The sequence below is a fragment of the Cryptomeria japonica genome, chromosome 6 (genome assembly GCF_030272615.1).
Source record: "Cryptomeria japonica chromosome 6, Sugi_1.0, whole genome shotgun sequence".
Lineage (NCBI taxonomy): Eukaryota > Viridiplantae > Streptophyta > Pinopsida > Cupressales > Cupressaceae > Cryptomeria > Cryptomeria japonica.
The window spans coordinates 30,468,652-30,494,427 of NC_081410.1; the positions used below are offsets into that span (position 1 = coordinate 30,468,652).

General features: G+C 41.2%; 1 protein-coding gene across 2 annotated transcripts in view; it reads right to left on the bottom strand.

Moving 5' to 3' along the window:
- LOC131069990 (uncharacterized) overlaps nucleotides 1-25,776 on the bottom strand; it is a 216,223-nt gene that overhangs the window by 131,660 nt on the left and 58,787 nt on the right. For both annotated transcript variants that reach the window (XM_059207103.1, XM_058005539.2), the window contains one exon: nucleotides 23,435-23,542. In XM_059207103.1, coding sequence (XP_059063086.1) covers nucleotides 23,435-23,542 — 108 coding nt within the window. The remainder of the gene's footprint in view (nucleotides 1-23,434; nucleotides 23,543-25,776) is intronic.

A 25,776-nucleotide genomic window follows, 5' to 3' on the forward strand; every position in this document is an offset into this window, starting at 1 on the left:
GTTTCATCTTCTTGTCTCACCAGTTTTGTTAACCATTGTATGAATTCCTTCAATCTCATATTTTCTGCTTCCAATTTATCTTTCTTTTCTTTTATCTTGATAAGCCTTTGTTGGATTGTCGTGATGGTGTCATCCAACTCCTAAAATTCTTACTCTTTCGTTGTTGGCCCAAAATTAAGTGTTTTAATCTCATAATCCATTGGAGTGATTTCCTCTAGTGGTTTATCAACCATGGGGACTACCACTTGTAAAGTACATGATCTTGAATTGCCTCTCGAGATGTGAGAGAACTTCTTTGCTTTCTTTTGTTCTTTAGCTCTATCAATTCTTGGGAAGCAATCATCTATATTCTCAATGGGTTGGACTTCTTGAACCACCTTCTTACTCATTCTCTCTTTTAACCAATCAGGAACAATAGACAACTCCATTCCATCTTCTAATCGACTATCCCCACTAATTCCTTTCAAGGCCGAAATGATGACTTCACCTTGTTCTTTATTCGTATTTAGAGTAGGACTTCCCAAATCTTCTATCATAATTGTTTATTCTACCTTAGGATGATTCTCAATTGGTGATGTCTGATCTTTTGAAAGTATTTGTTGCTCTACTCATTCTTCTTGCAAGGTGTTCTCTTCTATGGATATTTGATTTGTTTCCAACTCCCTTGTTGGCGGAAATATTGTACACGAAAATAAAACTAGTTAATTAAGTTGCAATTATCTTGGTTAGTTGGCAACCAAGGGGTGGCAGTTGCGGTACGACGGTTGGCGCTCGCACCCCCTCCGTATCTTTATATACTTTCGAATGTAACTTGGGAATGATGATTATGAATGGAATAATCTCTCTTATATTTGATCTGATATCTATGGCGTTATTATTCTGCATTACATGTTGTATCTGTATGCTTTAAGCTATTCACCCGAGAGGGTAAACATTTGGCGTTGTTGCCTAGACCTACTCGGGAACGGAAGAAGCGGATGGCGCACGGACACGATGGGCCTACCTGTTGGTGAGATAAACCCAAAGGCTGACAACGCGCAAACAAAGCTCTACAACGGAGAAGACATTGCGACGAGGGAATTTTCAATACTGCTCCAAGTAGCCATCGAGACCTATGTTCGACGAGAGGCCATGGAGGCTGAAATCCCACCAAGTGTCGTGTGGACAGCACTAGAAGTTAGCTCGGCAGTAAATCGGTTGATGAACCACCTCCCTGTTGACGTGTATTTTGTACACAATCATACACAGAATAAAATACCGACAGGCATCTTATCCTCTCTTGAGAAAATAGTCTCTAACTGCTGAAGATCTGCAAAAAGGATCAGTTAGGTAGACTCCAAGGTTCTTTTAGTGGGATCTCCACGTGTGGACAAGCTTTTTTAGTGGTATGATGTGATTTGCTGTTTCCTCCAAGGCGTCTTACGGATTCAAAGGCTCGAAGATTTTACTAATCTAAAAGGAACTTTCAAAAAATGGCAAAAGGACAGGGTTTAAGTAAGTCTAATCTAGCCTAACCCTATGAACGACTTAGCATGAATGAGATTTGGCAAGACTCAACCAACTTCAATTTTGCCATAAGATAACAACTCAATTGAAATTAGTGCGATCTTCTAAGGTAATAATGGTGTTCAATGCATCAAAGACCAAGGACACTACTATGAAGGTACATATCCTAGATGCGAAAAATGCTTGAAGGTTAAGGATTCAAAATGTTTTCCAATCGACCACGCAAGGCGTTCCTACAATCAGCAAGAAGCTAGTGGTTTGGATAGCGAATCCTACCAAATATCAAATCTCACACTTAGTCTTTCAAATTAACAACTACTTCGATTGAGCGTGATTCAAGTACATCCAACAACCATGAAGATAACTTATGAAATTTGCAACAAAACACCATAACTTCAATATTTTATTGATTTCCAAGTCATCATATACAACAATTGCTTGAATTTCTCTCTTCAAGACTCAATCTTGCTACAAAATAAAATTGCTTCTAACTCTAATCTCTCTATTACATCAACTATTATCTCTCACACTTATTCACTATTTTCTATTACAAATGAAATGAAAAATGGGGGTATAAATAGCATCCCCAGTTACAATGAAAGGTCCAGATTGAAAATAAATCAATGGACAAGATCATGACACCTAAACCCTAATTAGGGTTTGTTACAAATGACCTCCTTTTTACTGAACAACATTAAATACATAGCCAAATATTAAATTTGGCACAAAAATCTAGGAGGTATCAACCAATGAGAAATAAGATGTCATGTCATCTGTAACAACCTTTCATCTAGAATCTTATTCCCTTTCCAATTCTCTTCGAACCTCTCGAATGGAGATTGCCCTCACTGGCACATCGAAGGTTACCTTCACCTGAATTCCTAGGATTAGGATTGCCTTCACTAACACTGGCTCCACCTTCGGCTGGTTTCTCTTCCAAAGTAAAAGACATGGCTATGCCCTGTTCTCTCAACTTCTGATGCTGAACGTCTACCCATCTGCGAGTACAAGACAAGACTGGTGCCATCAAATCATCTAAATCCACGGCCTCGGGCTCATTTCAATTCAAACTTATTGTTTTGCTTTCTCTATCATATGAAGATTGGATGTGCCTGCCGTTGTCCTGAGCTTGGTCGGCCACTCTGTAAATCTTACATTTCCTGATGAAATCCAAAGGCAATCTAGAATGCATCTTTTGTTTCACTTCGAGATCATCTAGGAGATTCATCATAAAATCTTCAATCTGGTGCTCATGTCTAAATCTTCTACCGACCGTCTTCTCTAAATGTCCAAGTGGATCAAAACTATTCCTCCAAGCAAAAGATGAAAAAGGATACAAGGCTAACTCCTTCTCTGCATCATCCATGGCTAAGACATTAGGACATACCTCAACTGAATTACCCAAAATAATAGGTACCTGAACTCCATTCTGATGTCTGTGTCTGAATGCCTTCACATATGCTGCAAACTGCCTTGTTACTTCAAGTAACACAATTCTGTCTGTCGGGTACCTCGGCAACATGTATGGAGGTAAAGAACATCCATACACTCTAATGTAAGTGAACTTGGGAAACTGAATGAACCAAGCACCGTACCTCTTGATGAATTCCTGGGCATCCTGAGATAATCTGTTGTGAATCCCTCCTTGCAATGTCCTTGTGATGTTCATCGTGAAAGTATCATTGATTAACTTGTAGTTCTTCCCTGGTGGATGATGCAAGTAGGTATAGGATTCACAAACTCTGACCTCGCCGGGTCCTCTACCAATCACTCCTCTGTGAGGTAGTCCTGCGTACTCAATGCTCCTGATTAAGGCATAGATGACGTATGAACTCATGTGGAAGGACTTAGTAGCCCTGAGTCTTCTCAACTGTACGTCTAAGCAATGGCTAATTATCCTAGCCCAATGTATTGTACCCTTTCCTTGAACAATCACCTGGATGAAGTAAAACATCCATTTCTCAAAATAGAAGGCATGAGGTGCTCCTGTAACTCTGTTGAGCATGGTAATCAAATCTCTGTACTTCTCCTGGAAATCAATCCTGTGTGGTGTGTTCGGTACTTTGCTCAGACGGGGACGACTCTTAAGTAGCCAGTTCTTGTTGATTATGCTTAGGCAAGCATCTGGATCATCATCGTACACTGATCTGGCTCCTTCAATGCTCTTGTATATCATGTCCCTGTGCTCTGGAAGATGGAAGGCTTCACTTATGGCTTCCTCTGAAAGGTACGCCAAAGTGTTTCCTTCGTTGGACACAATTGTCCTGGACTGTGGATTGTAATGACGGGCACACTCGATCATCAACTCGTGGCACTGAATGGCTGGAGGAAAACCGGCCGCCTTGATGATGCCACTCTCTATTATTCTCCGGGCGACAGGTGATGGCTTGCCGATGTAAGGGACCTCTCGGAACTTCTTCGTGCTAAAGTTCCCCAAGTTGGTATCTCCAATGTTGCTCCACTTCGACACGATCTTGGTCTCCACTTCTTCGGTCTTCTGATCTTCTTTCATGAGAGCCGAGCGACTGGTGGATGCTCCCGCCTTTGGGGTTGCCATACCTATACAACATTCCATTATAAGAAATAGATTTTGCAATAAATAACGTAAATAAGAGAGATAAATTTTAGGAAACCTCATGATAAGTCTCTAGAGTCATCATTTCCTAAAATACAACGATTGAGCCAAGAGAAATTCAAAAATCAAAATTTCAAAATTTGAAATATGACGATAAATGAATAAAGCAATAACAATTAAATCGCCATAACTCGATAGAGAGCTAACTCTAGAATGCAAAAACAAAATTTGCCTAGGCAAAATTTGAGATATAAAGTAATCTTCAATATGATCTCCTCAAAATTGACTTCGCCACCTCTGGAGAGAACGTGATCTTCAATTATTGCCTTGGACGTGGTCTCAAATGGATCTTTCAAGTTCGCACTTTGGCGTGGTCTTCAAATGGATCTTCAAATTCGCCTTGGTCTTCAACGTAATTCGCACTCTATACTTGATGATATACTTCGCATCACCTTTGGTTTGGATTCGCACCACCCTTTGATAACTAAGCGCGCCACCCTTGGATGAATGAAACTCGCACCACCTTCGAACACACTTCGCACTATATTCGCTTCTCCTTGATTCGCATGAAGAAAGGTAAAAAAAATGATGTAGAAATGATAGTTTTTACCCCCCTTATATAGCGCGTTCATCCTTCACCCCTTAGGCCGACTTGATAAAAATAAAACCATTTTTTAAATGATTTGCAATGAAATGACAAGGCCGACTTGCTTAATTGAGCGCTTAAATCGATTTTTCATTAATTAAATAATTAATTATTAATGCCTTGCGTTTTTTTATATTTGCAAATTTCGATTTTAATAAAGGCAAAAAATAATTAATAAAGATCAACGCCATATTAAATGCCAATTTAAATAGGATTTTCAATTTTTAAATCGATTTAGCATTTAAGGAAATTTGAATTGTTTAATTTGGCGCCAAAAATATGAAAATAAAGGGACGTACCTCATCGCTCTGGTCCCTTGGAGAGGGACAGGAGCGATCCATGATTTTGGTCTTGATTCTTGCGTTTTAAACGTTCAACTCCTTCATTTCCACGTCCCAAATCGATCATCTGGTGGTCCTTCGAATTTGAATTTCTTTCTTGTGCGAGCAAGTGCATCTCATGACCATTATCGCCCTGGTCCCTTGGAGAGGGACAGGAGCGATCCTAAGGTTTTTGCTCGAAATTCTCCATTTTGGTACGATCCTTTCCTTGTATCATCTTCCAAATGTCATTTAAAACCTTGTGCGTCCTTATCTTAACGTGATTTTCAAAGAATATCATGTGTTTTGCCTAACATCGCCCTTGTCCCTTGGAGAGGGACAGGAGCGATCTCCATGTCTTCACGTTCATCTTGTATCTTTGACCTTCGAACTTCCATTGTAAGGCGAATAATATCATTGCTTGTCTATTCCACGTACGTCCCAATTGCTTTTACAAGGCACCTTTGATGTTATAAAGATCATCGCCCTTGTCCCTTGGAGAGGGACAGGAGCGATCCATGTTTTTTCTTGATCTTGGCGATTTTAAACTTCGATCTCCTTTGCAACGTCTTTCCAACGATGTCCCTTACCTTGCTTATCCTCGCCTAGCTTTGGTCTTGAAGGAACGTGAGTGTTATTAATAGCATCGCCTTGGTCCTTGTCCAAAGGACAGGAGCGACGTGAGGCTTTTACATTATTTGGCGATGTTTGGACGTTCAACACTCTTGCAAATTATCTTCAAATGATGCCTTGGACCATATGCTATCTTAAGACGTCTTGACTTAGCTTGATCTTGAAGCAAAACAAGGGATCCAAAGCAAATCGCCCTGGTCCCTTGAAGAGGGACAGGAGCGATATGGTCCCTAGGTCCATTTTGGTGATTATTTAACGTTTGAAATCTTCATGCATCACCTTTCTACCTTTCCGTGGACCCTCTAAGACTTTACGAAATCTTGTCCTTACGTAAATCTTGCATGAATTGATCAAATATATCTAATATCGCTCTGGTCTCTGGGAGAGGGACAGGAGCGAAGTTCATCATTGCGAGCTTGTTCTTGTTTTTACCAACTTGCAATTATCTTCATTGCGTGAAATGACGTCCTTTAAGTCCTCTTGGTAACTTAATATTTGCTTGTCCTTTGAAATCGATGCCTTAATGGAAATATCGCTCTGGTCCCTTGGAGAGGGACAGGAGCGATATGGGTCTTAGAGTGCACATTCCTTCCATGTGATGACCTTTACAACCTTGCGCTTGATGGAAATGCCCTAAAATGTCTTTGCCACCCTTCGTCTTGACTTGGATCGGTTTAAACATGAACAAGAAGCAATACAACCATTGTATCGCCCTGGTCCCTTGAAGAGGGACAGGAGCGAACTTGCTCTTGTGGCCTTCATTTCACTTTGTCACCTTCCAAATTTATATTCAATGGATTTGTCATGCTCTACTCCATTCATCCATGCCCTGACATCATCTGCAACCTTGCAAGAAAAGCAATTATACCAAAAATCGCTTTGGTCCCTTCCTGAGGGACAGGAGCGAACTAGGCATTTGACATTGTTATGGACGTCCCAAAAATCTTCAATTTATATTCAATGCGTTCATCTCATGTTCTCCTTTGTTTTTGAACGTAAACTTGCCTTGACCCTTGTCTGGATTTTGCAAAATGAAGGAAATCGCTCTGGTCCCTGGGAGAGGGACGAGAGCTACAAGGTACCTCGCCCTGGTCCCTTGGAGAGGGACAGGAGCGATTTGGTCAATATAGGTCATTCTCCTTCGTTTTTGCATCTCAAATTATATTCATTTGGCAAAGCATCTTCCCTTGGACGTCCTCAAATCATTAAGTTTTCGAAATCTTGCAAGGACAAGGCGAAATTTGAATTGTAGCTCCGGTCCTTCACTGAGGGACAGGAGCGATTTTCCTCCTGGAGGCCTTTCTGTGCTCACGAAAATCTTCAATTTATATTCAATAGAAAGATCTCGTCTTTCTCCATCACTTCAAACGTAAAATTTGTTTGGACTCTGCAAGGATGATGAGGTATTTGAAAATGAGCTCCCGTCCTTCACTGAGGGACAGGAGCGATTTTGCTCCTACAGGCCAAAATAACAAGATTTTTCACATTTTAACACTTCACGAGGTGAAAACAAATCAATTCCAATGCCCAGGATCAAAATTCAAAAAAGTCAAAATTTGGTTAAAATATTCAATTGGACAAAAATTCACATTGACGGTCAACACTTAGACAAATTTAAGCTCTACATTCAAAATTCCAATTGAGAATTTAGACCATTTTGGCAAATTTATTGCATTCAAAATTTGCATTCTAGAAAAGGAAGCCCAAAAGCTCACAAAAAGGACTGGATTCTGGCCTGAAAAGACGGAAATTAAAACCCTAAGGCTTGACCCTAAATCCAGACAACCAACTGACTAACAAAATCCTAAAAACGAAAGCGAAAACGAGCGAAAAACAAGCAAAAAGAGGGGGTCCCCATTTGTGATGGGGCGATGTGTGAAATGGTCACAACACTCCCCCGGTTGCTTGCACAGGCATCGCTGGCACAACAAGCTCGCCTGGAGGAGATTGCTCAGGAAGAGCGATGCCAACAAATCCTCCAACAGTACGAAGAAAGCAATCGTCGAGAAGCGGAGCGGGATGGCACGAGGCCAAGAAGGAATTGAACCCTGAATCCCATAGGGATAAAGGAACATTCTATATTCAAATAAAGGTGTCATAATATTGACACAAGTTGTATCTGATGAAATGAATTAATAAAGAAGTGTTCTAGTTTTATGTGTTGTTATTTATGGAAATGTACGGCAATTAATGCCCAACCTATTAAACAAAGATAGAAATAAGAAAGCAGAAACGGACGAGTGGGAGGCCGCACAAAGGGCCTTGATTCTAGAATAGCAAGTAAAACATAGACGGAGGCTGAGGCAACTTGCCGGAGGACGACCTACCGAAGGGTGGCCCGAAGGGAACCAAGGAGGTGTCACGGAGGGTGCAGAAGCTGAGGGAAATTTCTACGCGTCGCCAGAACACCATAGGGTGAGAAGCCACGAAGTGTTTCTGGAGGAAACAAGGTTACGGAGGAATCTAGTCGAAGAGACTCAGGATCAGTTTAGAAACTTATCCCTTACGCCACAAAGTGAGGATCACCAAAGGGAGCCAGGAGTGGGCGCGGGTGAGAACGAAGGGGAGGACAACCGTACCGTTGTAGGTGCGACACACGGCAGGCAAAACACCGTACCCCCAGTCACCCACGCAGGACACACCACCGAAGCCGGAGGGAGTGGCGCAGGGGCTCAGACACAACCATAGCCACCTCCGTAGAGACAACCCCCATCAATGGCGAGTAAACAAAAACTGCCGAAGTTCAATGGCGACAGGAAGGAAGATCCCGTCCGCCGTTGCTGCACGTGCGAAACCATATGGTCAGCGAACAGTGTTGCCGACCAAGACGAATGGGTAACACAATTCCCAGCAACCTTAAGGGGAGTGGCCATAGACTGGTACTCAGATATGGATAAGGCCAAAGTTGGCACATGGCCCGACCTGAAGGAGTTCGGGATAGAGTTCCGCCTCCTGAGAGACGACAACGAAATAGTCGCTGAAATCTATGGCACAAAGCAGAACAAGAACGAGACTGTCCGAGCCTATAGTCAGCGACTGAAGGAACTATTGGGGAAAATGGAGAGTCAACCAATGGATGGGTTGAAAAAGAGATGGTTCGTGGAGGGACTGAAACACTCCCTCCGCAAGAAGATGAAAATTGTTCCACCGACATCGTACGAAGACGCATACAATAAAGCGATGGATCTCGAGAGCGAGACCAAGACATCGAAGAAAAAAAAGGAGGATAGCTCGTCTGAGGATGATGACTCTTCCGAGGAAAGCAGCAGTGATGGCGAGGCTGGCAAAAAGGTGCAAGCGCTCCAGAAAGACATGGAGCAAATAAGGAGAGAATTCAAAACAATGAGAAACATTGGTCGGACCGAAGGGGACATATGGTGCACTGAGTGCAAAGAGGAGGGACATACGAAGGGTACTTGCCCGAAGAAGGCATTCTGCGAGATTTGCCAAGTGATGGGACACTCCACCAAGGAGTGCCCATACAACATGAAGACCCGAAGTACGCAAATGAACCAGGTGTTGTTCACTGAGTAGGCCACAGCATCCGCACCAGCAGGTACGGCCCAACAAACTAACACAACGGCATCATCTGGAGGTTACCGGGATAAAAGACGCGGCGGCGAAAGAAATAACAACAATAACAATAACAGAAACTGTATCCAGTATGACGCCAAGGGCCGGCCAATGATCCAGTGTAGGGCCTGCAATCAGTGGGGGCACTTCACCCGTGATTGCACAAAGGAAGCCACCCCTCAGCACCTCTGTCAATGGTGTGGGCCAGGCGACCATGAGGATGCAAATTGCCCAAAGTCAAGGGTTAATCTCCCCAACATTGAGAAGACTGAGAAGACCGGTGAGAAAGAAGTACTCACGATCACCCACGCTCAGACGAAAAAGGCCACTTATCCCGACTCCCGTATGGAGAAGGAGAGACTATGAGAGGCAAAAGCCAATATCGAACATGAGATGACGGCTGAACGACGGAACGACGAGGGGGTGAGTACAACATCCCGTATGAAAGCTGAAAATAACATCATTGGGCAAATACTACGGATGGAAGTACCTATAAGGGTAAAGGACCTTCTGGAAACAATGCCATAGTTAAGAACCGCCATTTTTAGTTCCATACAAACCACTGCGCAAACACCTTTGCGTGCCACACGAGCGGAAGTTCCGGTCAACCCCTCAGCTGACCCAATGTTGTTGGCCTTAAATAGCGGTCGGCATCCTGCTATAGTAGAGATGGGAATTCTCGGGGCTATCCTCAAAGACACCATCGTGGACGGAGGTTCGAGGGTGAATGTACTACCAGAGGATACGTGGAAGAAGCTCGGGAAGCCAACACTATGGCCACCCACGTTCAACTTGGTAGGTGCAGACCAGCACGGCATCAAGCCACTCGGCACCCTGATGGCCCAGCCGATCACCATCGGCACGCAACCCTTCATACTAGATTTTGTGGTAATCCCACTCAAGAAGAAGGGATACGACGCCATCTTAGGCAGAGGGTGGTTGGTCACAGCAAAGGTGAACCATGATTGGAAAAAGAACACCCTTTCTATGGAGAAAGGGTGGCAGAAGTATACCATTGATCTGAGGACCCAGGTTGTCGGCAAGGAACTGGCGTCATCTGACTCGGATTCGGAGGATTCAACCAAATGGGAGTGGGACTCCTATGAAGGTAAGGACAAGAAGGAACTGAACAAGGAAGGAGTACTAGAACTTGGCGGATGTTCAAAAGATGACACTTCCTCTTTGAATGGACTCTTCCACTGGCAAATGGAAGACTATGAAGTGTTTCATCCAACTTGTCACATGCTACAGATTGAGGACGAGCCAGGCGAGGAGGAGTTTCTGCCAAAATACACGGAGTACAAGGAGGGAGACGCCAAAGTAAATGATGTCTCGGCATACGAATTTTTGAAAGATAGGCCAATGCGGTACGAAGACCCCACTGTGAAGAAAACAAAACTGGGAGACACTGCCAATCCCCGAAATATCTAGGTAGGCGACAATTGGAGCCCAATGTTGAAGGCTGCAGCATTCAAAAACTTCCTGGAATACAAGAACGTATTTGCATGGTCCTACAAGGATCTGAAGGGGGTTCGGCCAAAAATGTGTGTCCACCGAATACCATTGGTCCCAGGAGCTCAACCGGTACGGAAGAGGCCGTACCGAATGAACAAAAACTATGCTGCCAAGGTGAATGAGGAGATCGAATGGATGCTGGAGGCCGACATCATATTTCGAGTGGAGACAAGTGAGTGGGTCTCGCCGATTGTGATTTCACTAAAGGAGGCCAACGAGATCCGCATCTGCGTGGATTTTCGGTGCCTCAAAGCAATCACCATCAAGGACCCATTTCCCATACCCTTCACAGACAATATCCTGGAGGAGGTAGCTGGCCATGAAATGTACTCATTTCTTGACGGCTTCTCAGGGTACAACCAAATTTCAATAGCCGAGGAGGACAAGCTGAAGACCACCTTTGTGGTGGAAGATGGAGTCTATGCGTACAACCGGATGCCTTTCAGATTGTGCAACACTCCTGCAACCCTCCAAATGATAGTTCTTCACATCTTTGATAAGATGTCGGTAGGAAATTTTAAAGCCTTTTTGGATGACTGGTCGATTTTCAGTAGCGAAGACACTCACTTGGTGGCACTGAGAGAGTGCATGGAGCAATGCCGAAGGGCCAGGCTCGCCTTAAATCCACGGAAATGTCGGTTTATGGTACCACAAGGGAAGTTGCTGGGCCATATCGTTTGTAAAGCTGGATTGAAAACTGACCCAGATAAGGTACGAGTAATTGTGGAAATGGAGTCGCCCATTGATGTGACAGGAGTCAAGTCCTTTTTGGGACACATTGGCTACTACCGGAAGTTCATCAAGAACTTTGCCCAACTTTCATTTCCACTCGACAAACTAACTTGAAAGGGTGAACCATACATATGGGAATTGGCACAAAAGGAAGCATTCCAGGAACTTAAGACGAGATTGGTGGCAGCACCCATTTTGGCCTATCCAAACTGGGACCGAGAATTCCACGTACACGTGGATGCCTCAAACTATGCCATTGGTGCTACGCTAGCGCAGGAAGGGGCACACAGGTTGGATCACCCCATCTATTTTGCGAGTAGGTTGATGTCGAAAGCCGAGAGGAACTACAGTACCACCGAGAGGGAGGCCCTCGGGATGGTCTATGTCGTACAGAAATTTCGACACTACCTCCTAGTGACACCCTTCACCTTCTATGTCGACCATCAGGCCTTGAAGTACCTGGTAAACAAACCCATCATCCAAGGCAGGATAAGCAAATGGCTATTGCTGCTTCAGGAGTTTACGTTCACAATAATTGTACGGCCAGGCAAAAGCCATGTCATTGCTGACCAATTGTCCCGAATCAAATCCGGAGAACCACCAGAAGGGGTAAATGATGACTTTCCAGACGCCCACCTATTCAAGATCACACTACTACCAACATGGTATACTGCCATCGGGGAATATCTCTCCACCTCTGTATTCCCCAAGGCATGCCACCGGGAGAGCGAAGAAAGCTTGTGTTGAGGAGCTGCACATTCCAACTGATTAATGGTTTATTGTACAAGATGGGGCCCGACGAGGTGTTACGTCGGTGTGTGATGGAGGAAGAGGTGCCAAGCATCTTGAGGGAAGCACATGAGGGGCCCACAGGAGGCCATATGGGACCGGACACGACGACAAGGAAGGTGTTGCTAGCAATCCTCTGGTGGCCCACATTATATAATGATGCGAGGGAATGGGTAGTAGGTTGTGATACCTGCCAGAGAGCGGGGAGGCCGCTGAAAAGGGATTTCATTCCCCTCAACCCTTCACATGCTCAAGAATTATTCGAATGCTGGGGGCTGGATTTTATCGGCCCGCTCAAGGTGAGCCGCGCTAGGAGGTGTCGCTACATTGTGGTAGCCACTGAATATTTAACGAAGTGGGTTGAAGCACGGGCCCTACCTGATAACTCGGCTGTAAGTACAACAAGATTCATCTACGAGCAAATTATTACACGATATGGGATCCCTATGCAGTTGACAAGCGACAGGGGTGGACATTTTGTGAATCACGTTATTAAACTCCTTACTACGGAATTCAAGATTTTCCATTCATTGTCTAGCCCCTATTACCCGCGAGCCAATGGGCAGGCCGAGGCTACCAACAAGATTATTGTGAGTGTGATATACAAGTCGTGCGGTGTCGAGGGAGAAGATTGGGAAGAAAAGTTACCTTCGGTCTTGTGGGCCTACCGTACAACCTACAAGGTGACCACAGGCCAGACTCCGTTCCAACTCATGTATGGGCAGGAAGATGTGGTGCCAGCGGAATTCATGGTGCCAAGCCTTCGTATTGCAGTAGAGAACAGACTCAGGGATATGGAGAGCCTGAGGGAGAGACTGTATGCCTTAAGCAAGTTGGACGAAAAAAGAATGATGGCACAATGGGCCACAAAGGCAACTCAGCAAAGACGGAAGGTCTGGCACGACAAGCATCTTCGGCGAATCAAGTGTGCAGGCAAGAGTTGAGGGGTAAAGAAAACATTTTTCGCCAAGGAAGTATGGTGATGCCTGTTATCTGTGGTGAAGAGTCGCCTGACAAGTGTCAATCGCACGTCTGACATAGCCATCGCACAGATAGCATTGATGAATGGGTTGCACAATGGAGTGGTGTATGATTGGGCATCACTATTGGCGGATAGGATGGACGAGTTCATGATGCTGCAATACAAGAAGTTCTACATGCCGCATCATGCCATTGGGTTATTCCTCGATGCAGTCTGCACGCAGATCACCCCGGGCTCACAGCCATTGGAGCCGCAAGGGCGTGCTGCACCAGACCAGCCGCCCATATTCTATTAGTCGCACTTGGACGTTTTGGCACATGGCACCGAGGCACGTCTTGGCAGAAAAAGAAAGAAGGCTGCCATGTCCGACACGGAGTCCGACACAGAAGAGTCCAATGCAGAGGAGGATGCATATAGCGACAAGGAGGAATCCGCAGACACATTCCAGGTGAGCAGAGGGAGCTTCCAGTTGGCAGGAAGAAGAAGCGACCAGTTGCCTGAACAGGAGGTAGTGGAACCGGCAGGTACAGAAGGGTAAGTTTTAGCATCACGAGTGCAAGTCCACTTTACACCAGCCTGCTTACCGAAGACTTGTCAGTTGGCGGTACCGCGGTCATTTAGGACAGTGAGCGTAGTCACCATAGTGCCAGTTCCTAGCTTTGGGCAGCCTCGAGTGATGATCGCGATGACACCACCGCGGGTGGAGACCTTGGGGAGTGCAGAGGCTTCCATGGTGCACGATGTGCCAGAGGCTTCCATGGTGCATGATGTGCCGGATGTGCCAGGTTTGCCAGGCTATATGCAAGAGGCAATGACGGAAGCATGCGCTCTCCATGATGACCTCAGTGCCTGGTTGAACTGTTACCAGCTTACACCTGTGGCACCGGTGGGAGAGGCCGCTCTATCTCCAGGCAGGACCATGCATTCCTTGGATATCATTGATCTAGAGGAAGGGAGTTCTCCGAGCAGTAGGGCACTTCAGAGGGTTGCGTCACCCCCTGCAGTTGTAGTAACCAATTCGTACAAAGAGGAGGGGGTGCCTGTGGGAGTACAGCAGGGTACAGGAGAGTTGGCACAGTTCATTGGCGAGATGACTCTGAGAGCACAGTAGCATGTGTCACCTACCACACTCCAGGCGGATGTTGCCATGGCTGAGCGGATTGAGGGGCTGTTGACCTTTGCCCGCACCGGATGCAAAGAGGAGTTTGAGAGGTGTTTTGAGTGTGTCAGGTGGCTTGAGATGGAGAACCAAGCGATGCTGGAGGCTTGGAGCCTCACTGAGGGGGTTGGCAAGACCCGGATGCAGTCGTTGTTGCGAGAGGTGGAGCAGACCTTCCGCGAAGGTTATCTTGAGCTTCGAAGGACACAACAGACAGCAACGACAGTTGAGGCTTGTAGGTAGCAGCAGTAAGAGCTCGGGAGGAGCTGACTACCAGGTTTCAAATGTTGGAGGCTACCATGGCACAGACCCAGACAACGATGGACACTTTAGTAGCAAAGAAGTTTGCCTTGCTGATACAGTTGGAAGAGGAAAGGGCATCCAGAGAGCTGTTGGAGACTCGATTGGTCAGTGCACTGGAGAGTGTGGACAAGAAGGATAAGGAGGTGTTGGAGGCAGCCTATATGGTAAAGACTGCCATGGAGTGGCAGATGGTGGCGGAACGGGATCTCAAGAGGAGGACAGAGCAAGTGTATGAGCTCCATGGGCGCTTGGCATCCACTGCTACACCATCACCGATGCCTTCTTCATCAGGGACGCCCTCTGCACCCCCTTAGTTTTTTTGATTTTGGGTTATGTAATCCCCATGTATTCTCCATTTTGTTGTAAGTTGCCTGGAGGCAACTTTTCTTTTGGGGGGGATGATGTTGGCGGAAATATTGTACACGAAAATAAAACTAGTTAATTAAGTTGTAATTGTCTTGGTTAGTTGGCAACCGAGGGGTGGCAGTTGTGGTGCGACGGTTGGCGCTCGCACCCCCTCGGTATTTTTATATACTTTCGAATGTAACTTGGGAATGACGATTATGAATGGAATAACATCTCTTATATTTGATCTGATATCTATGGCATTATTATTCTGCATTACATGTTGTATCTGTATGCTTTAAGCTATTCACCCGAGAGGGTAAACATCTCTAACTAAGGAAGTACTTGTAGCTAATTGGGTATTGCATGTTCTTGATTCCTTAAGTCGAGACTCAATACTAGCAACTTCCTTTCCCGCATTACTCCTATCTTGAGGACTCTCGACTACCTTCTTTCTTTTCCTGGAGACTTGGACCTCTCCCTTGCTATTTGTTTCTTCTTTCTTTTCATTGCCTCATCTTCTTTGCAGGAAGAGTCTTCTTCATCCATCTTCCCATAAGTTATATCGATTAACTTCTTAACTTGTTGATTTGCTCATCAATCCACCACCTTGAATTATCTAGCACATCCTTCATCAATGTGTTTATATCTGTAAGCTCAGGTTGTGACCAGGTTGGCGCTAAGATAGGTTTATCCTTTTCTTGTTCATATTTGGGCAACACACGTTCTCCATTATCCTTTACTTAATTGGGAACTAAAAAGATATTATACCTTTTGATGAAGTCAACTAACATCCTAGACCACATCTTCCTCCTAACTGTGAATTCATTCGTGAGGTTTGCCCAATAATCCTTTATGTCAACTCTATGTCTCTATCTCCTCCCTCCAATAGTATGCATCTTATGATGAGGATCAAAGTGTGATCTTTCCTTGTATATGCCAAGTAGATAGAATTCCAACTCTAAATTAACTCTCAGCAACTTGAGGTGAATAACACATCTCTACCATCTTGCCAATTGAAATAGGAAATGATACCCCAGGCCTATGCTCCTCCTCTTGAATGAAATCAAACTCAAATACTTGCCTTACCACTTCAAGTAGCGGCATCTTATCAGTTGGGTATCGTGGAAGCTTGTATGGATGGTATGAACACCCCTAGATTCTAATGTATGAGAAAGTGGGAAACTGGATGAACCACGAACCATATTTCTCTACCAACGCCATAGTTCCCTTCAACAAACTCTTGTGCATTCCTCCTTGTAATAGATGCATGAGATACATTGAAAATGCATAGTTGACTTTTCTATAGTGTTCCTTCTCATGTAGTTGCAATTGGGGATAGCAATCATGTACCTTGAGTTGTCCTCTCTTAATTCCTACTTCGCCCTTGCATATCAATCCTTTATACTTTATATGCCTGGCCAAAAACATATACCACATAGGAACTCATGTAGAATGTTCTTGTTATTTAAAATTTTCTCAACTGTATGTCTAGGTTGTCACTAATCAGCTTAGCACAATTTATCATATTCAAACCTACAGAGATCTTTTCTACAAAGCAAAACATCCATGTCTCAAACATTGCTCCTTGTGGACTTCCCATGATTTTGTTTAGCATGAACACCATATCACTATATTCCTCCTTAAAATCAATGCACACGAGCTTCTTTGGTAGCTTGGATGATGGTCCTTACAGTTCACTCATCCAATCCGAAGTAATACATACATCTTTGAGATGCCTTCTCAAAGAACATTGATAATTCTTGCTTAGTCGTGTCCACCATCCCATCATAACAACGAATACCAAATGTCTCTCTAATTGCTTCTTCGAAAAGGAATGTGAGAACCATTCCATTAGGTGCCACTATTGTCCTTGCTTGGGGATTATAATGCCTTGTGCATTCAACCATTAACACATTGCATTGAACTACTGGTGGAAAACCGGTGGCTTCATAAATTTTGTTCTTGACCATGTCGTTTGCCAAGGTGGGTGGCATTTGATCTCCGGTACCGAACATCCTCTTTTTAAGCTTGAGTAGATCCAATTGCTCCAAGTTGGCATCTCCAACTTTCCTCCACCTTGATGAAATTAGAAACTTCGGGAAGAAACCTTTAAGCACTGTCTTCATTTGATCTTTCCTTGCACCTCCTCCAAACATGTTCTTGTACAAAACTCAAAGTCAAAATATTGATTTGAATATGAATGGAAATATTTCTAAGTTATTTATTCCAGAAATGTTTAAGTCCTGATTTTTGCTCATGCATTTTTAATTTAACTCTTTAAAAAATCAGAATGAACATTTTGAATGACAATCCTAAAACATGCATTACATAATTCTGATCCTAAATCAGAATGTCTGAATTATGCTTCCTAACTTCGATTGCTTCTCTTATTCAGTAAAAGATGATTAGGCTTAATCTTACGATCAGCCTTCTTCTTCTCCATATGTGATTTTCTTTCCAATTTTGCCTTATCAACCTGACCTTTGAATGCTTGAAAGTTTCGATAAATTTCAATTGTTGTTGCTGGCTAAGAAATTTTATTTTCCTTCTTTGTGCGAATTTGAATGCCCTTACTTGATGCGACTTTGATCAGGCAGGTTTGAATTTGATTGTGGATGACTAGCGCATCTTTCTCCATCTTATAGGCATAAAACCTAGCCCAACAAGTCTGACTTTGCCTTAGAACAAACATTTTTATTTGCAATTAAATTTGCATCTCTTAACCCTTCCCAAGTAAGAATTACTTGGAATTGTTTTCTTTTATTCGTTCAATAAAATCACCTTCCTTCTTTTGCTTACAAAATCGGCCACTTCCACTCGTTTGATTCCATGTTCAAAGGGAGTGCTCAATAATTTCCATTTTCTCTTACCCCTTGTGTTTTGCTTCCATGTTTGTGAGGGTTAATTTGCACCCTGCCCGCATTTGTAGAGGTTAATTTTCTTCTTCCTCGATCCAACTACATCTCCTTATTTTTGCTTTGCACTTGAAATTCGTACCTTTTCATCTTGCCTTGCAAAGTCAGCCCTATCTCCATGTGGTTTGTACTTCAATTCTTTATTGAAGGGGTTAATTTGATTACCTTCCACATTTGTGAAGGTTGATTTGCACCCCACCTTCCATATTTGTAGAGGTTAAGTTTGCACAAGAGCGATCTTCTTCCTTGGGAGGATGATTTTGTTTCCTTGTTTTTAGAGGTTGCTTTGCACCCCTTCCACATTTTGGAAGTTAAACTTACATAAAGCGATACATGTTTTTTCAAAATTTGAAATTTACTTCTTTGTTTAGGGAGCTTGATCTGCACCCTCCCTTTGCCTTGTTAAATTAACTTACTTCTATGAGTGATTAGGCATGAAGTGGTTATGCAATGTGATGCACTTTAAGTAGGAATTTCATGTTGTTGAGGTTGGCAAATCACTTGATGTTGCTTGTATTTTGAGGAGAGCTTCCGCATTTTTAAGGATAAATTCACACACTCCTTCCTAGTTTGTGAACTTCTGATTCGCATCTCCCTCCACATTCTAGAACGTTAATTTTCCTCTTCTTTGATCTTGAAGGTTGATTGATCTCTTATACTTGCTATCTTTCACTCTTTTGCGGTTGACTAACTTCCTCGTTTAGGGAGGTAAATGCAAACCCTCTTCCATGTTTATGGAGGTTAATTTTCTCCCACTTCCTTGTTTAGCCGCTTAATCAAGGATTTCAAACTTAACTTCTGAAAATCGTCCCTTAAAATTGCTAGGATTTACAGCGCTCAAAATGATGAAGACTTAATTTTCATTCGAAAAATCGTTCAAGGTTAAAACGCACAAGAGATATTCAATGTTTACAAGGAAGATTTTATTTCCCTCAAAATTATTATCCTCCAAAAATCAAACCCTATAAAGAAATTTCCTAACTTTCTCCCCTTAACTCCTTCCTGGCAACCTTGCAACATGACAAAAATTTGACAACTCTAGCAAAACAATTAAAAATATGAACAACATTTGACAAAATTGTCAATATTATGCTCTTGACTTTACCTTGCAATCTTGACAACCTCACACCTTAGCTAGCTCAATACACAAACTTTTGAAAGCAAAATAGTCTGCAGATCACAATTACTGCCAAACCAACAAAACCCTAGAACAACTAGACACCCAAGCAAGAAAAACGGGGTCCCCATTTGCAATGGGGCAATGTGTGGAAAAAGGTCACAACAATCCCTTAATAGAATCATATAAATATTAGAAGATAAGGCTTACTTTGGTAACAAAATCACCTCAATGACTTGAGTGAGTTTACCATTTTTAGTTTCATCCTCTGAACTCCATATAAGGAGGTGCTCATCATTGTAATAATATATCCTACTATATATTAGGATATTAAAATATCGTGTTCTATTTGTTTCTCATAGTGGTATCAGAGTAGGGAATTACATGAAATGGGGTTTCATCTTCGCAAACTAATTGCTAGGGCTTTTGCAAGAAACATTGCAGACCATTTCTTTATACAGATCGTGACCCAATTTTCTGCATTTTTGTATAGGTTTTTATAATGATAACCACTCCTCTATTCTTGATCGATCATGGCCAAGAAAGTTTAAAGCATGATTATTTTGATGAAAAATCACAATGGTATTTTGTATCAAAAACACAGCAGATTTTTTAAACAAACTAATGGCCCTTGATCTACTAAAAATGCCAACACTAATATTTTTAAAAACATTCATGGCCAAGGAAAACTAAATAGCAAGTTTTATCAAATTCATGAGATTTCTTAACACAGATTTTCATCTGTTTTCTAGTCTTTTACAACCCACAACTAGGGTTTTGACACTCAGGCATATGTAACCAGCGACTAGGGTTTATTTGAATATATTTTCCACAATCTGCAGCTAGCTTTTTACCATCTGCCATTCGCGTATAGAATTTCTATATGTTTGCTCTTCCTAATGGCTAGGGCACATAAAACACGACAAACAAATGTTTTTGAGCAATCAACTAGGGTTTTCTGATTTTAATCAAGGTTTCTACAAAAAAAATTAATTGAGGATTTCTAAACAAAATGACAGCTAAGGTTTCCAAGTTTTCTTGAGCTGCTTTTGCAGCTAATTTAGTTTTGAATCTACGTCTAGCATTTCCAAACCAGCAGCTAGGGTTTGTGTGAATGTTCAAATAGGGCACAAATTTCAAGGCAGCTTGTTGGAAATATGTGTTAGGATTTGAGAAGAGGTTTACAATGTTTTTGTTTGATACTTTGAGTGGACCACATTGGGCCTATGGGAGGATGACATGATATTTTCCTTGGCTCTAAACAATGTGGGGAGGACCACTTTGTTGCATATGCTTAAGGTGCAGAATTAACCTAACAACATAATAGGGCTCATGAACTCATATCGAAAGAAAGAAGATGCACACATCTAAGGAATATTACTTTTACAATGAGGGTAATAGTAATGTTCACTCTAATAATTGCATTCAATGTCCTCTTACTTAATACAAACAAAGATGGAGTAGACTCAAAAGGTTAGACAGCCATGCACTTTGCTTATCGGTAACATGAAGTAAAATGTGTTGAGGGACTTCTTAAAGCTGTTGCCATGTTCAAGGTTCTCCAAAGACGTTGCCAAGTGTGCCTTGAAATATTACTATGCAAAGATGAAAGATGAATTGCACGAAGCCCACACTTTAAAGACCAGAAGGAATCCAATATAGATAAAGATTAGAATAAATGGTTACGCAAATAGCATGGGAGTTTGTGCATCTTGGGAATCATAACCTTATGAGGGTTAGGAGACAACTTGATGGAGCTTTGCAATTATGGCCCAGCATAAATTGTTGTCCCATGGTTCTGAAGATAAATGATTCAAGAGTTCGAGGAAGTGGTAATCCGGGAACTCAAGAATTCATCTCAAGAGCTACACTTTTACGGGGGATTGAGGTAACTTGATGGAGTTCTACCTAGTGTATGGTCTAATTTCCAAGTAAAGCTTTTCAAGAATGTTGAATTCATGGTTTATGGCATTTTTATTATTATATGCTTATGCTTGTTTTTGTTTTCAATCCAACAAGCCTTTGGAGGGGCATTCCAAAAATATTAAATAATTATTAGAAAGCGTCTTTTTGTAATAAAGTCACCTTACTGACTTAAGTGAGTTTACTATTTTTGGTTTCATCCTCTGAACTCTATATAAGGAGGTGTTCATTATTGTAATATTTTATCTTGGTATCTATTAGAACATTAAAATATTGTGTTCTATATCACTTCTCAACGATAATATTATCTTAAAAAAACAATTCCCACTCATTGTAGCAAGGAAACTTCTTGAGTAAGGCAACCTACCATTTTCCTCCTCATGTGCCACATATTGCATTGTTCTTTTGCTTGAGGACGTAGGCAAACATAGATGGGTCTGAAATATAGTAAAATAGGAAACAAATATCACCAAATACATTTGCAACAACACTTCTGTGCTTAACTTGATGAGAGAGCACAACAATTTTAAGAATCTCGTTTGATTGAGAGTCATGTGATACACAACCAAATTCATGACATTAAAAAGTAGTGAAACAAAAAACCATTTTTTTATTATCATCTTTGTGTTTACCAAGACCACAAACAAGATCCTCAAAGTAATTTTAAACTAAGCTTATGACTTTGTAAAGTAACCAAATCCATTACTAAGTTTGAAAAAATTTACAAATATTAAATTCTCAAAGTTTTTACTCTTATTTGTTTATTGTTCAATTTTATATTAATTTTAATTTCAAATTCGTATTACTTTAATTTAAGCAATAGAACCTTTGGTCAAGGCTATGTGCTTGGTGAAAGCGCAATAAACCTCAATGGGCTATCTATTGGAGGTAATGTATTAAAGTCAAGGTGTCTATTCAACATTACTATGGTAAAAAAAGAGACTGTGAAAATATATTTAATGCATAATAGATGGAAGTGGAACAACGCAAATAAAATAATTATGTTCAAGTTGTGTACAACAATGTAGAAACATGTGTAGCTATAGAAACACTTCTTGGGGAAAGGCACCTACTAGTTTTTAGAGATGTGCCCTCAATTGCACCAAACTTCTACTTGAGGATTTGAAAAACTAGGATGGCTAAAAATGGGGGATGAAGAGAAAACACCAACTAAAAACTACAATAGGGTGCGGATCATACTAGTGGGATATTAGGAGGATAGAAACTATATCTTCCGACATTTATCAATCCTATTGAATAATAAAATGTGCATTCATAGGGCTCCTATTCCAAGGGGGCATCAAGTGAGAATTGTAGTTCGCCGCCCACCCAACCACACACATGATTGATCTCCAAGTGGGAACCTAAGTTCAAGGTGGGGGGAAATTACCAAGCGAACTAGAATCTATTTCCTAGAGAGTTGAACGAGAAGGAATAAGGGGAAGGAAACATTACCAAAGTAAAGGATCATGTGTGATTGTGTGTCACCCATTTCACCCCTAACTTCATCACATTGCAAAGCATTACAAACTCTTAAGAAAATAATAGTCAGCACCAAGTGACGAAGTCTCCAAGTTTTCAACTAAAAGAGAATGTTGTAAAGACCATTTTTTATGATGCATTTTCCAAGAGCACAAACGAGATCTCAAGGTTAATTAAGATAAATGTTACAAACTTATAAAGTAAACAACACAATTACTCAATAAGTTTGTAAACGATAGTAGCAAGGAGACATGCATATCACTTCATGGGATGCATTTTGAATATTTGTACATGTGTCCCATATTAAAGATGAGTACAAAGATGTCTCCAATCACAAAAGATGTCCTTATTACATCTCTAGACATCTCGGTTTTAAAAAACCTTAAATCAAAACATCTCCAAACGAAAATCCAAAAGTTAAAAAATGATAAACAAAAACCTCAAAAAGTTTTAAACTCATCATGCAACACATAACAAGCAACAAAAATTTAAAAAGATATTGGCATGCAATTTTTCTAAGGGGGTGCCATTTCTTCTATAAAATCCATCGGGCAAATGTTTTGTGAAATGCTCCTAAAATTTCTCAGCAGAACCCGCTGAAATATTTTAGGAAAGGCCCCCCTCCATGGGACAGCTACACAATAAAGGGGAGGATAAGTAGGTAAGTGATATGCTTTGAATCCTGGAAAATAGGTGCAACCTTTTGTACAACTATCTCACTTATAATGAAAATTATTTCTTCTGTCTGCAATGATCTTCAAGAAGGTTAATATCTCAACAAAAGGGACTAACTTTTCAGAGTTGTATTTGTTCTCATATAAAAATTTCACATAACTACCATAAGCAGTTCAACATAAATGCATTACCTACAATGTTAGATTTTGAATTAAAAGGAAGTAAGGTGAGATAAGAAAACCTGAGAAACACTACCCGCACTCCCTGTTATTTCTCTAAGGTACACAGTCTGGATCGAATCCACAATCACAGCCCTTGGGCGGAGCTTCTGAACCTTATCCAAAATATCCTACAGATAGAAAAGGTGAAATTTATACATTTAAATATCTATGGATATCCTAGTGAATAAAATGCACATATTCTATCATACATTCTTAAGGAATAAAAATAAAAAAACAAGAAGAATAAGCATAACAAGGAAAGCAACAATTTATATTATAGACAAAAAGGCTGGTTTCATAAATATTACCGAGCATAAAAAAATAACTCACTATTTATTAATTTTTAAACATGCCAAGAACAAAACTACAAGAAACAACCACAAATGATATACAAAAACTCAGAAATGAAAACCCAGTGGGATGTTATAATTCTTCCAAACACGCACACATGGCATGCCCTCCCATATTCATGCACCCACAGTTATGCACGTGATTGGAAGAATCATAACAAGAGTTTCTGAACATACAAAAAACAACTCACAGTTTAGAGATTTTTAAACATGCTAGAAACAAATTCTAACAAGGGACCACAAGGATAATAAATAAACTCGGAAATGAAAACAAGGTAGGATTTTATGATTCTCTCACACACAAGCATGCACATGCAAGGGGTCATGTGCACACATAAACTCTGTTTTTGTGTTAGCAGAGAGAGAGAGAGAGAGAGAGAGAGAGAGTACAAGGTTTATCAAAAAAAATACAAATTTTATAGTTTTTCTTCTGCACGGTTAAAACATCATTAAAAAGTAAAAACCTAAATAGCTGCAGGGAAAATTTGACCATAAATATCATCCATTGCATTCACCAATAAATATCATCAATTACATTAAACATAAATTCATTACACAAATACATTGAAAAATTTTAAATATTTGATTGCAATATTACCATCAACCTGGCAGATAACACACTGAATCGTACAGAACATAATGTCTTATTGAAGTTCTCAACAATGTAAGTTAGTATTTATTAAAATCGAAGTGTGATTTACTCTGATTTGAAATTTGGATGGCAATCCCTTCATCAATAAATTTTGAAGGAAAAAGAACTGTCTTAAAATAAAATTTGAAGCTATTCAACTTAGAATCTGATAAGCCATACAATAAGCTTTCCACAAGAACATAGGGGAACCTATATGACAGGAAAACCATCAAAACAAAAAATTTCAGTTTCTGAAAATTTAACCATTTTAAGACATTTGCATTTTGCATTGTTGAGGTTCTTTTACGTTTTAAGTGTTAACATAAATTTCAGTTTCTGAAAATCTTACATGACAAAGCGCAGAGGATTGAATAAGAGAAACCTTAAGCTTTCTGATGCATCCTACAGTTTTGGATTCTGAGCATTATTAAAGAAACTGAGACTTCAACAGGGATCACGACTGGAAGTGCCTGTTTTTAGGGGAGGTATTCCAAACTGCCACATGGATCAGTCCAAGTCTCAGTTAAAAAAGAAAATAAAAATATTATATTCCAGCATTCTTTTCTGTTTCAAGTCCTTATGTTTTAAATCCTTCCACCATCATGGACATCACATCATCTGAAGGGCCTTTGAGTGTCATATGCATCTGTTGGGGGCATCCTGCCATCCATGTCTTGAAGCAGCGTCATATGGTATCTTTAATTCTTGAGTGTTTCCTCACATTTTCCACTCGTGTATTATTCAATCCTGATCACATTTCTGCCTCATTCAATTTGTTAGTCAGCTATTCCAACTGCAAATCAACTCAAGAGCCTTGCTTTGTGTTTCGACTTAGAGCACTTGTGTTGCTTAAGCTGCTCATTCTGTCAAGTGATACTGATGTGCATAGTCATTTCTCTGTTCTTCATTTAGTAAAACTAAAAAATGTTGCAAAGCATCACTTGCAATGCCTACCAATGAATCCAATTCATCAACTGATCTTTGGCTCAGGCCATATGCACCTACCTGCAAATAATTGCCACTACTCAACAAATACAGAATGATGTCTTCCCAAAATTTCATGCTACTCATGCAACCAATTAATCACTTAATCTAATCATTTACTCTTAGCAGAAAAATTTTATTTGTAAATCTCCCAAATAATATTACCTTTCTTTGCCACTATAGGAAAGTCTCAGTTCCAAATTCCTTGAGTCAAACTCAAGTAACTCAACCCATCATACATGCATATCATCCAAATCCCAAGCCTTCATCTTAAACAAATATTAAAAGATGTAGTTTTCATTGGTCCCTCATTCAATCCCCTTGCAGATCATAAACTATGTGCTACTCTCCTTGATAAAGAATATTCTAAGGTGAGTTTGGTAATAAAGGACATAAG